At 56.5% G+C, this 13,009-nt stretch overlaps 1 protein-coding gene across 4 annotated transcripts in view; it reads left to right on the forward strand.

Annotated features, from left to right (window-relative positions):
* The window catches only part of EIPR1 (EARP complex and GARP complex interacting protein 1), a 123,904-nt gene that overhangs the window by 94,075 nt on the left and 16,820 nt on the right, over positions 1 to 13,009 (forward strand). For all 4 annotated transcript variants that reach the window (XM_045084930.1, XM_045084929.1, XM_004745729.3 and 1 more), the window contains one exon: positions 11,811 to 11,910. In XM_045084930.1, the coding sequence (XP_044940865.1) occupies positions 11,811 to 11,910 (100 nt within the window). The remainder of the gene's footprint in view (positions 1 to 11,810; positions 11,911 to 13,009) is intronic.

A 13,009-nucleotide genomic window follows, 5' to 3' on the forward strand; every position in this document is an offset into this window, starting at 1 on the left:
CCACTGATGCTGAGGGAGTTTGGCCAGAAAAGAAAGGAGTCGGCCCATCTCTCTTTTCCCGTTTATTTTTTAGTCCAGTCTGATGGAACAGTGAACAAAATAAATTCAAGAGTATCCTTGACACCTTACAGAAGCTGTCTTTGAGGATAAGGAAGAAATTTGGAATTCAGAGATCGTTGGCACGGTTTTACGGTCAACCGTGCTGGAGAATTCTCAGTGATTGTGACGATTTATGATTGTAGATTTATCAGATCTCGTAAGGTTTGTGTCCCGGCTTTTTGGCCTTACCAGCCTGGGTGTACTGAGGTGTAAGTTCTTCCCTGGTTCCTGGCTCACTACTAACGTCCGGTAGCTGTTACAGAGGCCCCGAAGGAGGCCCACACCCCTCCTTCTGTGCAGGGAAAGGACCGTCTTACGGTGCTCCAGGACAGCGTGAAGAGCCTTCCTCTCTCAGCTTTGCTCACGTCTCCACCGTACACCGAGCACGGTTGTCCCGTGTCCCGGACTCTCGTACCCTCCGATGCTGTTATGATTCCGTGTTAGGGAAGTGGTGAAAAACTAGCGGAGCACGACGTGCAGGTGTGTCCCGCACTAGAAGCCACACGCGGAGTCTGAAGTGTGGTCGCGGAGTGTAACCACACCCACCCGGAGAGAAACGCGCATCCCTCCTACGGTTTCAGCCCACGTTCCTTTGCAAATGCGGCTCAGAGAGTGTTTCAGGCGACCTGCTTACCGACCAGCCGGTGTCTCCCAGAACGTGTGAGCTCTCCCCGTGGGCAGTGGTGTGTGCAAGGGACGCGTTTGGAGGAAGGTAGCATTTAGTTCTGTTGGTGATTGTTTAAACGTGAGGTTTAAATAATTTAAAAAGTTCAAGCCTGAAGGTGCGCTAACCCCATGCGTGGGACTTTTAAACATTTTCTCCCGTTTGGAAGATGGGGTGACGGAAGAAGAAAGAAATGCGGACCCAAGAGAAGAGGAAATGCCCAAACCGCTACTTGGGATTTGGGTAGACAGTTTTATTCCAAAATGTACTTTTATTTATTTATTCAAAGACTTTATTTGGGATAGAGCAGGAGAGAGAAAGAGGGCACAAGGCGGGGAGAGGCAGAGGGAGAAGCAGACTCGCGCTGAGCAGGGAGCCCAGTGGACTCAGAACTCAGTAGAAGGCAGAGGCTTAATGACCCCCAAGATGCGTTTTCATTTAAAGATTAACTTTGAACTTCCTGGGAAGGCCTAGGGGTTTGGGCTTGCTGGTGGGGGAGCACCAGGTGGGGGCAGCGTCCTCATGCTGGCCTGCTTGTGCTCCTCCTACGTCCTTGGAGGAGGTGGTGGTGGGAGCACCAGCCACCGCTGGCCAGTTTTGGGGTGGCCTTGGAGGTACAGACCTGTGAACTCTGGGGTGACTTAGGTGGGCCCTCAGGGCCGGCGAGAATCCATCAGGCAGAGCATGCTGAGAGCCCTGGCTGTACCCTGCGGCTCCCCCTGGGGCAGAAGGAGGGGACCGCGGTGATCTGGTCAGAGCCATGCCCAGGGAGGGCCAGGCAGTGTGTACATCACCCACATGCACCCCAGGGAGGAGCCCGCGGACCGTGAGCATTTCCTGTCGGGGGAGGCTTCTCAGCAGCACGGGGCTCGGCGAGCAGGGCTCGGGTCTTCTCTCTCCAACTCCGGAAACGGCCCCTCCCCGCTCTGGGCCGTTCTCATCAGACTGCTCCTTTCTGTGGAGCCGCACATGTGCAGCTCGGAGCACCGATGCGGCTGCCGCCGGCTGGCGTCAGCCTCCGCAAGAGACGGGAGCGTCGGAGAGGATGTGCCCTCCGTCGTGCCCGGCCTGTTCTTGCCCTGTGCTCTGGGTCTCCTGAACTACCAGTCTGTCCCGGTGAGGGATGTCCACATGTGCACAGCCTTTTCATAACCAGAGGCACGAGCTCGCCTGCCGGGTGCCAGGCCGTGCACGGACGCGACTCTACCCCCAGAAGTCCCCACGCGCATGGCCGTCGAGAACCCGCACGGCGCGGAGCTGGGCAGTGAGCTTCTCGACGTGGTGGTGGACTCCTAAACTCTCCTTTCACTGGGAAGAGCGGTCGTGTGTTCTGTTGTGCCTTTTCCAACAAGAAGGAATCAGCCGGGTTGCCAAATCTCCGTTTGGAAAGAGACGCCTAAGCTGGGGAACTCACGTATTGTATTGCTTTAGAGTTTTTCAAAATTTTAATTGTGACCAATGACTTAATAGACGTGTTTCCTTCTTAAGGTTTTTGCTCTTTTGGTAAAGTATGAACATGATGGGTTGTCGAATGCAGGGGAGCTCGGAGTCCTCGCACAGCTGCTTCTTGTGGGTTGAAGCCTGTCCTCCAGCCGCGTGCGGCTGCTGCCTCGTGCAGATCGCGCCCTGGGGGCCGGCCTTCCGTGGCTCCCCCGCTTCCCACCCCCAGCAGCTCAGAGAATAGGGAAGGCAGGGAAATGCTGTGGATTTAAATTATTAAATTTATATCGAGGTTGTTTTAAGAATTTCTGGTGTCCTTTGAGCTGTCCTCACCCCAGGTTCCGGCATCCAGAGTGTGAATCATTCATTTGGAGCCACTAATCTGGAGGAGAGAGGCATGTATTTCGTTTGATCAGCGTGAAACCTGCCGGATTAGAACCATCATTCCTGCCATTAGGGCCCTTGTTAACTGCCTCACAGAAGTTTAGACTTTTTATTTGGGTTTATTTACAGAAGCAGCCCTTTGCTTGTGCCTTCCCCTCTGCGATTATGAAGAGGTATTGCCCACTCCTAGCAGGTACATGCTACTTTGTTCTCGACTTCTTAATGGGATTTCATGTCCCCTCAAATTCACTGGCAGAGTGTGATCAAGCAGAAAAATGGATGATTTTATGAACGGAGAAATAAACTTAGTTTGGAGGAGCAAGTATGGCAGAAATTCGAGGTTATTTTCTTGTGTTTATGGCCCCAGTTTCATGGTGATGGTCTGTGATAAAATGGGATCTGTCTTTCTGTCCCACTCCGCGTGCTTGGGTTATCCCAGGCTGTGTGTCGTTAGGCGCAAACATTGATGATCTGGGGGGTTGCTCCCCATAAATCAACAACAGGTATTTTTTGACGTGTGACTCAGGAGAGATGACGAAATACGAGGGGCAGGAGTGGGACCCAGCGGCAAGACCGCGTGCGGTGGGAGCGGCGGCGTGCTGCCACTCTGCGGAAGTGCCTCACGGGTCCTACTCCCTGGGAAGGGCCCGAGAGCTCTGGCTGCTTGCTTGGGAGTTCCGCTGCCCCGTGGGTGGACGCAGCAGGACAAGAGGCCAGTGCAGGAGGGCAGTGGGCGGAGGAAGCTTGGAGGCGCATCAGCAGCCCCAAGTGGCCCCCAGTGAGTCAGGGCATCTGGTCACCCACTTCATGACCCAGAGAGTGAACTTAGGTTTCCTGCTTTTACTTGCAGGTCTGCTAGTCCTGTTTCCAGTCTGATGGCTGTTTTTCTCATGGTTTTTCCTAGTGAGCCTGCCCCCACGCACCTGTGAGGGCGGGATCAGAAGGGCCGCCGGCCTCTGCTGCTGCTTTCAGGCCAGTGTCCCACTCTGCAGTGGGAAGTGAGGCCATGTGGTGGCGCAGGGAAGTGAGAGGGTGTCCCTGGCTGGGAAGTGGTGCTGGTGGCCAGCGGGACACTGCTCTTTCCTCTCAAAGCCCCTGCACACTCTTGGCCGGCGCCCACACCCTCAGACCCGTGCAGGCCTTGTCTAGTGCGCTAACAAGCTGCCGGTAACATAGTTGACGGTGTCTGAGGCACCTGTTCTTCCCTTCCCTGTTCTGCGGGGGGAACCTCTGCCCCATCAGACGAAGGTGCTGGGATTGACTGTCGCAGCCCCGAGAAGGCGGATTCGTGCCCTTTCTTTTTCAGGTCATGTCATTCAGAGATTACAGATTTAAATTCTCTCAGAAATAAACGGCAGACGTCAAAGGCTCACCTCAGTGCACGTCCTGTAGACATGCAGAGTCAACGCTCCACGAGGCATGTCCTCTGTGAAGGACAGAATTCTTCAATGTGGCTGTATCGTCCTCCTGACACCGAGGCGGCCGAGCAGGAAGGCTCTGCTCACAGCTGTGGCTTGTGTTATACTCCAGGGAAAGGGCTCGGCTCCAGCTCCCCCAGGGTGTGCGTGTGTGTGTGTGTACATTTGTGGGTGTACGTGTGTATGTATGGTGTGTGTGTGTGTGTGAGAGAGAGAGATCCGGAACTTGCAGAACAAGCTTTGCCATAGGTCGGCGTCTCTCTCACTCCCCATCGATTCCTGGCCCGTGTACTTTGGATTCCTGTCCTGCCTCAGGGTCGTCTGCGGTCGGCGACGTGCTCCTTGGGGGCAGGGCCAGGCGCCCAGCTCACAGGCTGCCTTGGGGGGGCTGCGGCAGCCAGACCCCAGGTCGGCTCTTCCCTGGGCGTCGTGGGAGCCTGTGCGGTCTGCCCGAGGAAACTCAGCAGGGACTGGGGTGCGGAGAGGGAGCGTGGGAATGAGGATGTGGGGAAGCCTTCCCCTTCCTGTCGTCACCATAAAAACACCACAGGGCCAGAAGCCGCGTGCACAGGGTCTGCTCACGGAGCTCTTGAGTCCAGTTTCTGGTGCGTGTGACAGTAACGGGGAGCTCCAGACTGCTCACCGACTCGGAGGGGAAGGGCCCGGTGCTGATGTTTGGACAGATCACCAGAGGAAAACCCAGGTGCCACAGAAAGTCACGCCGGCGACTCAGGGCCCAGGCCACTGGGTGTGAATGGACAGGACAGGACAGCGAGACACGCTTGAGCTCTCTGCTGCCTTTCAGAGTGGGCAAGGATTTCAGTTTCTAACCTCTTCTGAAGATTTTTTTCTTAGAATAAATCTTGATGGAATTTTTTTGGTGCATTTAAAGGTGGTAATTTTAATATTCCCGCCAAATTTCAAATTAGGGTTTTAGAGTTTTTTTCAAGGGAGGCTGTTGGCATTGGGGGTGGGAAGGCTGTTTGCGGGTTCTGGGTCACGGGACGCCCGTTCCTCATCTCCCGTCCTACTGCCCTCCCAGTCTTCGGGAAAAGACTTTCCCCAGAAGCCTCTGGAGAATAGCACCGTGCACCGTCAAAGCAGCACAGACCTAGCTGTGTCCGAGCGCGTCGAGGCTCATTGAGCGCCTGCTTCGTACTGGCTGTCCCGAGGACTGGCGTGCCGGTCTTCCCGGACCTGTGGCGTCGGCACACCACTGTCACCCCAGCGGACGGGTGAGGAGATCAGAGCTCAAAGAGAGGAAGAATCGCAGGTGTCCACACAACAGAATTCTGCGTGGCCTTTGCCCAGAGTTACATTTATTTGGCATGGAAAGTTACCCCGGACGTGGAAGTCAAGCAGCACATTACAGAGTAACGTCGTCAGTGGTTTGCGTTCCTGTAAGAGACAGCCGAGGTCCGTGTGTAGAGCGAAGACGGGATGCCCCACATGCCCTGTTGATAGGCGTTCTTTCCGCGGGCAGCGATACATGAGCCTGTGACTTCTGCGGAGTTTAGGCTTTTTTAACGAGCATATCTGACTTTAAATTAGAGTGTAAAATAGTGCAGCTCAAGTCAGGATTTCAGGAAGGCAGGGGCTGTGGCTTCATGTGTTTCCCTCAGGGGAGAGAGCTTTCCGCACCCACAGAGGGCTGTTTAACAGTAACCGTGTTAGTTGTGAGTGCACCTGCCGCTCAAGCCCGGGTCAAAGGGAGCATGAAGCATGTGCTGACAGGACACGTGCAGTAGCTGGGGTTGCACACTCAATTGTCCTAAAAGCAAACCCCAGTAAAGAAGATCAGTGATGTAGGGCCATTTCATATGGGGCAGCAGCTCTGTCCCCAGAGACACGGGAACACGCCACAGTGCCAGATGGGCACGGAATGGGTCATCTCAGCCAGGCTAAGTGTTTGGGGCACGCCCGGAAAGGTAAAAAGAGGACTGTGTGCTGCAGAGGAAGTTCTACCCAGGTACTTGAAATTGCTAGAAAAGACCAGCGTCAGTGATCTGAAGCAGCGTTCTCCAAATTTCAAAATCAGGAAGTGGTCATTTTATATGACGACTGTCCCCAGTGCATATGTATGTGTGCACCATAATGAAAGTTTCACAAAATGCCCGTTAACCTGAAAACGTGCTCGGGCGCACACTCTGTTTCACCCTGTTGTAAGCCTCCTGCCTTTGCAGGATGGCAGCCCTGATGGGGGGACCCCGTTTGCCGGAGCTCACGAGGGGGTCCTGGAATCCCTACAGCCACCCCTGAGCAGGCAGGTGGGGGTTCCGATGGGCCCAGAGGCTCCCTGTGCGGGATCCTGCAAGCACAGGGGGCGTCAAGGGGGGGTTCATGGCTGAGCACATCTGTTGCACTGACTTCCGGGGGCGGGTGTTGCGTTAGGGGGGTGCCACGCTTGCCCAGCTGGGGGGCTGTGTGTGGTGGGAGGCATTCTGGAGCCATCTTTTTGGGCAGAGTGGCCGTGGTGGGAGCCACAGATGGATCTCGTGTTGCGTTGACTGACTGTGACTGTCCTGTACGTCGCAGACTGTCTTGATGGGCCACGTGACTGTGCCTGCAGGGCCTGGATCCTTCCACCACTGTGGTTAGAAACGGGTTGCTTGGACAGATAGGAGCTCAGAACCCAAGTCTGACAGTATTCTGTGTACACGTGGCACGTAACTGGTGCTCGAAACATCGCTGCTACAGCTTTGCTGAGGCCAGTCTCCTAGGTGTGGTGGTACTTGAGCTAAAACTGTCTGGATGCCCTTTCTCTCTTTCTTAGATTTATTTATTTGAGAGAGTGAGCGAGACAGAGCACACAAGCAGGGGAGAGGGCAGAGCAGGAGCCCGACATGGGGCTCGATCCCAGGACTCCAGGTTCATGACCTGAGCCGGAGGCAGTCACTGAACCGACTGGGTCGCCCAGGCACCCCAGGATGGTATTTCTGTAAGAACGAGACCTTGTCCCGTTTTTGTAGTTTGATGCTGGGAAGCCAGATACAGGCCCAGAGATGGGTTAAACATGGGCTCTTGGGCCGTGTTCTCAGGTGATTTTGCAGAGTTTGTGGGGAAAGTAGGAGCCAGAGAGACGGCATTTCCCAGCAGCAGCTCTAAGATTTTCATGAAACCAAGGGCAGATTGGGTCTGATTTGTATAAAAGCAAGAAGTCAGACATTACGAATAAAATTTAATACGCTTTATTGCTTTTTTATGTGGAACCTGAGAAGGGTACTTGTAAAAAACTTACTCCCAAAATTTTGTCCGTGGGAGAGTTTTAGCCCCGGGGATAGAGAAGTGCAGTAGAGAAGCGAACACTGTTTGGTACGTTTGAAATGTAGGGTGGTGTGGCGCCTGGGCAGAGATGCCCAGGGGTTCGCACGGGGCTGCGGGGGCACACTGGGCATCCCATTTGCGGTTTGGTCAGCTAGGAGCAAAGCCCCATAGTCCACCGCCCGGAGGGGGCATAGGGGGGTGGGGCTGGGAGGCAGACCGCGGGGGCTGATTGTGCCTAGAGCTCAACACAGTCGTGTTGAGGAGCACCTCTTCTTGACGAGGTCCGTGTGCGACTGAGCAGCGAACCCTCTCAAAGGGGCTCCAGCACGGACCGGTCCTCGCTGCGTGTGCTTGGTAACTGGAACCCTTTCCGGTCTTACTTTGCACACATTGTCAGGGGCACTGGGCCCCGGCCGGGAGGAAGCCTTACTAATGCTCCGTCCCTCTTCCTGCCAGCACTTCTTTATGAAGTGTCTCTGCTGCGAGGGTCAGAGTCTGGGCTCGGTGCTCCGCCGGTGAGCCTGGGCTTGTCTGTCTTCTCGCGGGGAAGCCGACGTGAGTGACGGGGGCTGCTGCTCCAGGACAGAGGGCAGTCCGAGCGGTCTTCCCGGAGGAAGTGGTGTTTCAGCCGAGCCCCTCCTGCCTCCTGTGGCCGGCCTCTCTTCGTCCTAATCTGCAAAAGTTTGTTTTCTTGAAGTGACTTGCTCTTTCCGGCCTCAGTCCTGGTTCCAGCAGGGGAGCAAGCAGCCTCCCACAGCCTTGGGTCTCTGCTCAGACCCTTGCGAGTTCACCCCTGCTGGGAGATGGGGGCTTGGCGAAGCCACGATGGGGTAGGGACTTGCCTCTGAAGATACAGAACCACCTGCAGCTGTGTTTCTAGAAGCTCAGCTGGCCTTTCCTGGGCAGTGGGTCTCACAGGGCTCTGGCAGGAATAAGGCTCTCCCCCGTGTGGCCCCAACCCAGGCCCGGGATTTCCGTCCGCGAGAGGACATAGGGCCCACCCACCGGCTCAGCTGGGGCACCTGCTGCGAACCTCGTTTTCCCCGTGGCCCGTGTATGCGGCTGCTGTCCTTGGTTATACTCACTGTGGTTTTCTTAAACGCGCCCCCCCCCCCCGTAAGAACCGGAGAGCAGGCTGTCTCCTATCACAAGCCATTATTCCCTCCTATACCTTTTAAGCCTTTTTAAACATGTTTTTATTTTTTAAAGTATTTTATTTATTTATTTGACACACAGAGAGAGATCAGAAGCAGGCAGAGAGGCAGGCAGAGAGAGAGGAGGAAGCAGGCTCCCTGCTGAGCAGAGAGCCCGATGCGGGGCTCGATCCCAGGACCCCGAGATCATGACCTGAGCTGGAGGCAGAGGCTTAACCCTCTGAGCCACTCAGGCGCCCCTTAAACATGTTTTTAAACTATCACATATTTTTTCTTTTTAGATAGAAAAAGTTACTTCTGTGGCTGCTTGAAATTCATTCGGTTGTTTGCTCTGGTGACATTACGGACACACGTAAGCCGGTTCCCGGAGCGAGGTACCTCTTGGCCCGCGCAATGGCGGACGGAAACCGGGGGTGTGGACACTGCGAGAGGGACGCGGAGCCGTGGTTTCCCACAGGACACGCTCCTTCCTCTCCACGCCTTTCCTTCCACCCCTGGGAGAGCCAGACCCAGATGACCGCTCTCTTTAGGCGGGGGGGAAGAGGGGTAAGTGCCGCTGCCGTGTTCGGAGGAGGACCTGCTCTGAGCCCGCTGTGTCCTGCGACATCTACTGGGTCTGGGGTCCGGAGCGAGCCCGAGACTTCGCTTCCACACGACGTTCCCCACAGTTCTGGAATCGATCCTCAGGCAAACGTGTGTGAGTCTTCATGGCCTGCTCTCCGTCGGTCCTCCTCCTCCTCCTCCCCCTCCCTCCCCCTCCCTCCCCCTCCCTCCCCCTCCCTCCCCGCTCCCCTCTGCCGCAGGAGTTAGTTTTTACAGCTCGCCCTGCTTCAAACCCCCCGCTCTAGGGCCCACGGGTTCGTTCTGTGGCCTTGGGCCCCCCGACGGACGACGTCAGAACCGTGGGCAGAGGGAAGGGGAAGGGGGTCTGAGCAAGGGCTCGGGAGACGGTACAGTCTAAAACATAAAATAAGGCCGTGAGGTTCAGTGGAGGGTTTGGATTGCCGGGACGCCTGTATAGCTCTTCCTCATTTGGGGCTGTTGGCGGTGTTCCCGGCCTCAGGCCCCGGCGGTTCACTGAATGTACTTGGAAAGGGCCTCGTCTGCGTACGCTGCGCCTCCACTCTTACTGGCCTCCCTCACTGTCCCTCGGAACCCGCGAGCAAGCGCCCATCACGGGCCACGTGGCTCAGACACCGCTGCTCCCTGTGGGGAGGGGAACCTGCTCTCCAGAAGCCTTGGGCCCGGCCGGGGAAACCACAGTCAAACCATAAGGTCGTCAGTCTTTGGCATCAGATTGGCTCATTGTTACCCTGTGGGTTGCGAGTTACTGGGAATCTCTGGCTTTCCGTTCGGCAGTCTACATATGTGTGTCACCCTCTTTCAGACTGCGGTCTGGCTAGCGCTGGACGGGGCAGTCACTGTCCCTGGGGTCTCCCTATGGCCGTGCGGCTCTCTTCATCCTGACCTCTGGTGCGTGTGTGCGTGTGTGCCGGGGCGTTCAGGTTACGAATGAGAGCTGCTCTGGGACCCCTGGCACGGTGTCCTAAACGTTCTGCTCCCAGTGTATGGCTCTGTGGACGGCATTTTGGGGCCCACAAATTTGTATGTTGAAATGCCGATGTCCGGGGTGTTGATGTGAGAAGGCGGGGCCTCTGGGAGCTAATGAGGGCCTGGAGGTGGGACCCTCCCCATGGGATCAGTGCTCTTGGAAGAGGCGCGTGGGCTCCCTTTCCACCACGCTAAGCACTCGGGGAGAAGGTGGCCTTCCGCGAGCTGGGAGAAGACCCCTCAGCAGAACGCTGCCACGCTGGAGCCCTGATCTCGGGTGGCCAGCCTCCCGCGGTGTGTGGAACGTGTGGGGTAAATGTGTGCTGTCTGGGCAGCCCGGTCTGGGGGGATGTGTCGCAGCCACTGAGCTAAGCCGGGAAGGGTCGAGCGCAGGTCCGTGTGTCGTTCTGCGCCCGGACAGGCCTGTGAGCTGCACTTCTCCTTTCCTGCCTGCGTTTCTCCTTGGCTTTCACCGTCCGTTGCGTGAACCCTGCAAAGTCACCCATGGAAACGGGCTACCAGGGGAAGTGTGACCGTCTTGCTGTAAAAAGGTGTTTTCAAATGAGGATTCGCCGTTATCGTAACAAAACAGGAGCAGCGGATTTCAGCGCCGGATTTCTTGGTATCTCTACCAGTTATCGGGTCTGTTTTATGCACCAGGTGTCGTGCATTTTTCAGAAGATGCGCTAAGCTCGTGCGGTAGAGGAGCGGGACGCCTGTGGTGAGAGTGCCGTGAACTCTGTGTTTCTTAAACTAAACAGAAGAAAGAAACTGTGGTTTTGGGTGGTACTTGTGTTGGGTTACAAGCATCCCCAGCTGCACCCACAGCGTGGGCGGGCGGGGCGAGGGAGGGGCGCCCTGGGTCAGGGGTCTGGGTCAGGGTTGGGCTCGGCAGCAGCGGCTGCAGCGGGGTCTTCCCTCGGGCTGCAGCCCCTCCTGTGAGACACCCCTCACAGCTGGGACATCCTCAGCCGACGCAGAAACCCACCCCGTGACGAGCTCCGGGGCTGTCCCGCACAGGAGACGAGATCTGTGTGCCCTGCTAATCTTTCGGACGGGAACTGTATCAGGTGGGGTGGCTTTGGCTGCAGCTACAAGGAAGCCGGGGCTCCCACTGGCTGACCCCTGAGGAAGGGACATGACGTCCCAGGCAGGGCAGACACGGAACCCTCCCATCGCCGCGACTCCTTGGGCTACAGAAGATGTGGGCATTCTGCCCCAAATGGCAGTGTCCGTGCAGGGCCTCCTTGAGACCTGGGCCCGCAGTGGGCTGCCTCCCATCCTTGGCCCTGTTGGTTAGCTCTCCGTTCCTCCGTTCCCGGGAAGATGCGTCAGCTCGGGGGGACACCACAAGGCACCTTGGGCTGGGGCCTGAAACAGCAGACCTTGCTTGCCATGGTTCTGGGGGCTAGAAGTCCAAGTCGGGGCGTCCCCATGGTCGCGATCTGGTGAGAGCCCTCTTCCTGGCTTACAGACAGCTGCTCTCCCGCTGTGCGCTCAAGTGGCAGGCGGGAGAGAAGGAGACCCCCGCAGACAGGCAGCGAGGGACAGGCCCGCCCTCCCCACCTCCTGTGACCCTGAGCACCCCCAAGCCCCTCCTCCTAACCTCCTAACCGCCCGACCTCAGCTGAGTCGGGAGGACTTAGACGTTCAGCAGGAGGGACACAGTGCCGCGCACACATGTGCCATCTGGAGTCCTGCCATGGTGGGTGTCGGCCGTGACCGTACACTCGGGAAGGCCTCGCTGCCCGGGAGGGGCGCGCGGTGGCTCTCGGCCACAAAGGCATCTGGGGCTGGCCACGCGCCTACTCACGGGGGTCCTCCTCTTCCTTGCAGTGTCGCGTGGGAGCCCGCGGGGGACGGGAAGAAGGTCATCTCGCTTGCGGACAGCCACATCCTGCTGTGGGACCTGCAGGAAAGCTCCAGCCAGGCCGTGGTGAGTGACGAGCTCACAGCTTTGACATTGAGCATGAAACACTTGATGAGCGGACAGAGTTACCAGTCGGAGAACTGCACGACGGGCTCTGCGGGGGAGGCCACCTCCAGGCCCTGCAGAAGGGCACAGACCTGAAGCTTGACAAAAGCCCACCCTCGGACATGATTTGTCCAGAAGAGCCCGTGGGATATTCGGACATATACTCTCTTGTTCCAAGTGTACCGTCTTCTCAGTGACCAGGTTTTTTTTTTTTTTTTTTTAAAGCTGTTACAAACACAGGTTTATTTATTTATTTTTTTTCATAACAATTTACTTGTTTGTTTTATTTTATTTTATTTTATTTTTTTAAAATTTTTTATTTTTGATAAACATATATTTTTATCCCCAGGGGTACAGGTCTGTGAATCACCAGGTTTACACACTTCACAGCACTCACCAAAGCACATACCCTCCCCAATGTCCATAATCCCACCCCCTTCTCCCAAACCCCCTCCCCCCAGCAACCCTCAGTTTGTTTTGTGAGATTAAGAGTCACTTATGGTTTGTCTCCCTCCCAATCCCATCTTGTTTCATTTATTCTTCTTCTACCCACTTAAGCCTCCATGTTGTATCACCACTTCCTCATATCAGGGAGATCAGTGACCAGGTTTTTGAAGTCTGGTTACACTCCCTTTTGGTTGGAGTGCTCATAAAATACAATTTCATGGTGCTATGAACTTCTTCCCGTGTGAGTTGTAAAAATGACAGTGCTCCGCGGCCCCGCTGCCCCACAGCCTCTGACCCTGGTGGCCTGTGATCCCCCGTGACCGCCCTGGGGCCTTGACCCCCTTGTGGCCCATGACCCCCCCAGCCCCCTGTGGTCCATCAGCGGATCCTCCCTCCCTGGCACGCGTGCGCCTTCCCATGGCCGCAGTCGCCACACGGTGCGGGTATGGCCGTGGGTCCGCCAGGGAGCACCTCCCTGCCAGAGCCGTGGGACCCACACCTCGCCCTCAGGGCTCCGTTTCCGAGGACGGGAGTGCCTGGGTCCTCACAGCTCCCCACAGGCCACGTGTGTCACACCATTTAGGAGTCAGCGCTGGCTTTCTTGGGAACCGGT

Source organism: Mustela putorius, unplaced genomic scaffold (assembly GCF_011764305.1).
Source record: "Mustela putorius furo isolate JIRA1106 unplaced genomic scaffold, ASM1176430v1.1 tig00000813_pilon_pilon_pilon, whole genome shotgun sequence".
Taxonomy (NCBI): Eukaryota; Metazoa; Chordata; class Mammalia; order Carnivora; family Mustelidae; genus Mustela; species Mustela putorius.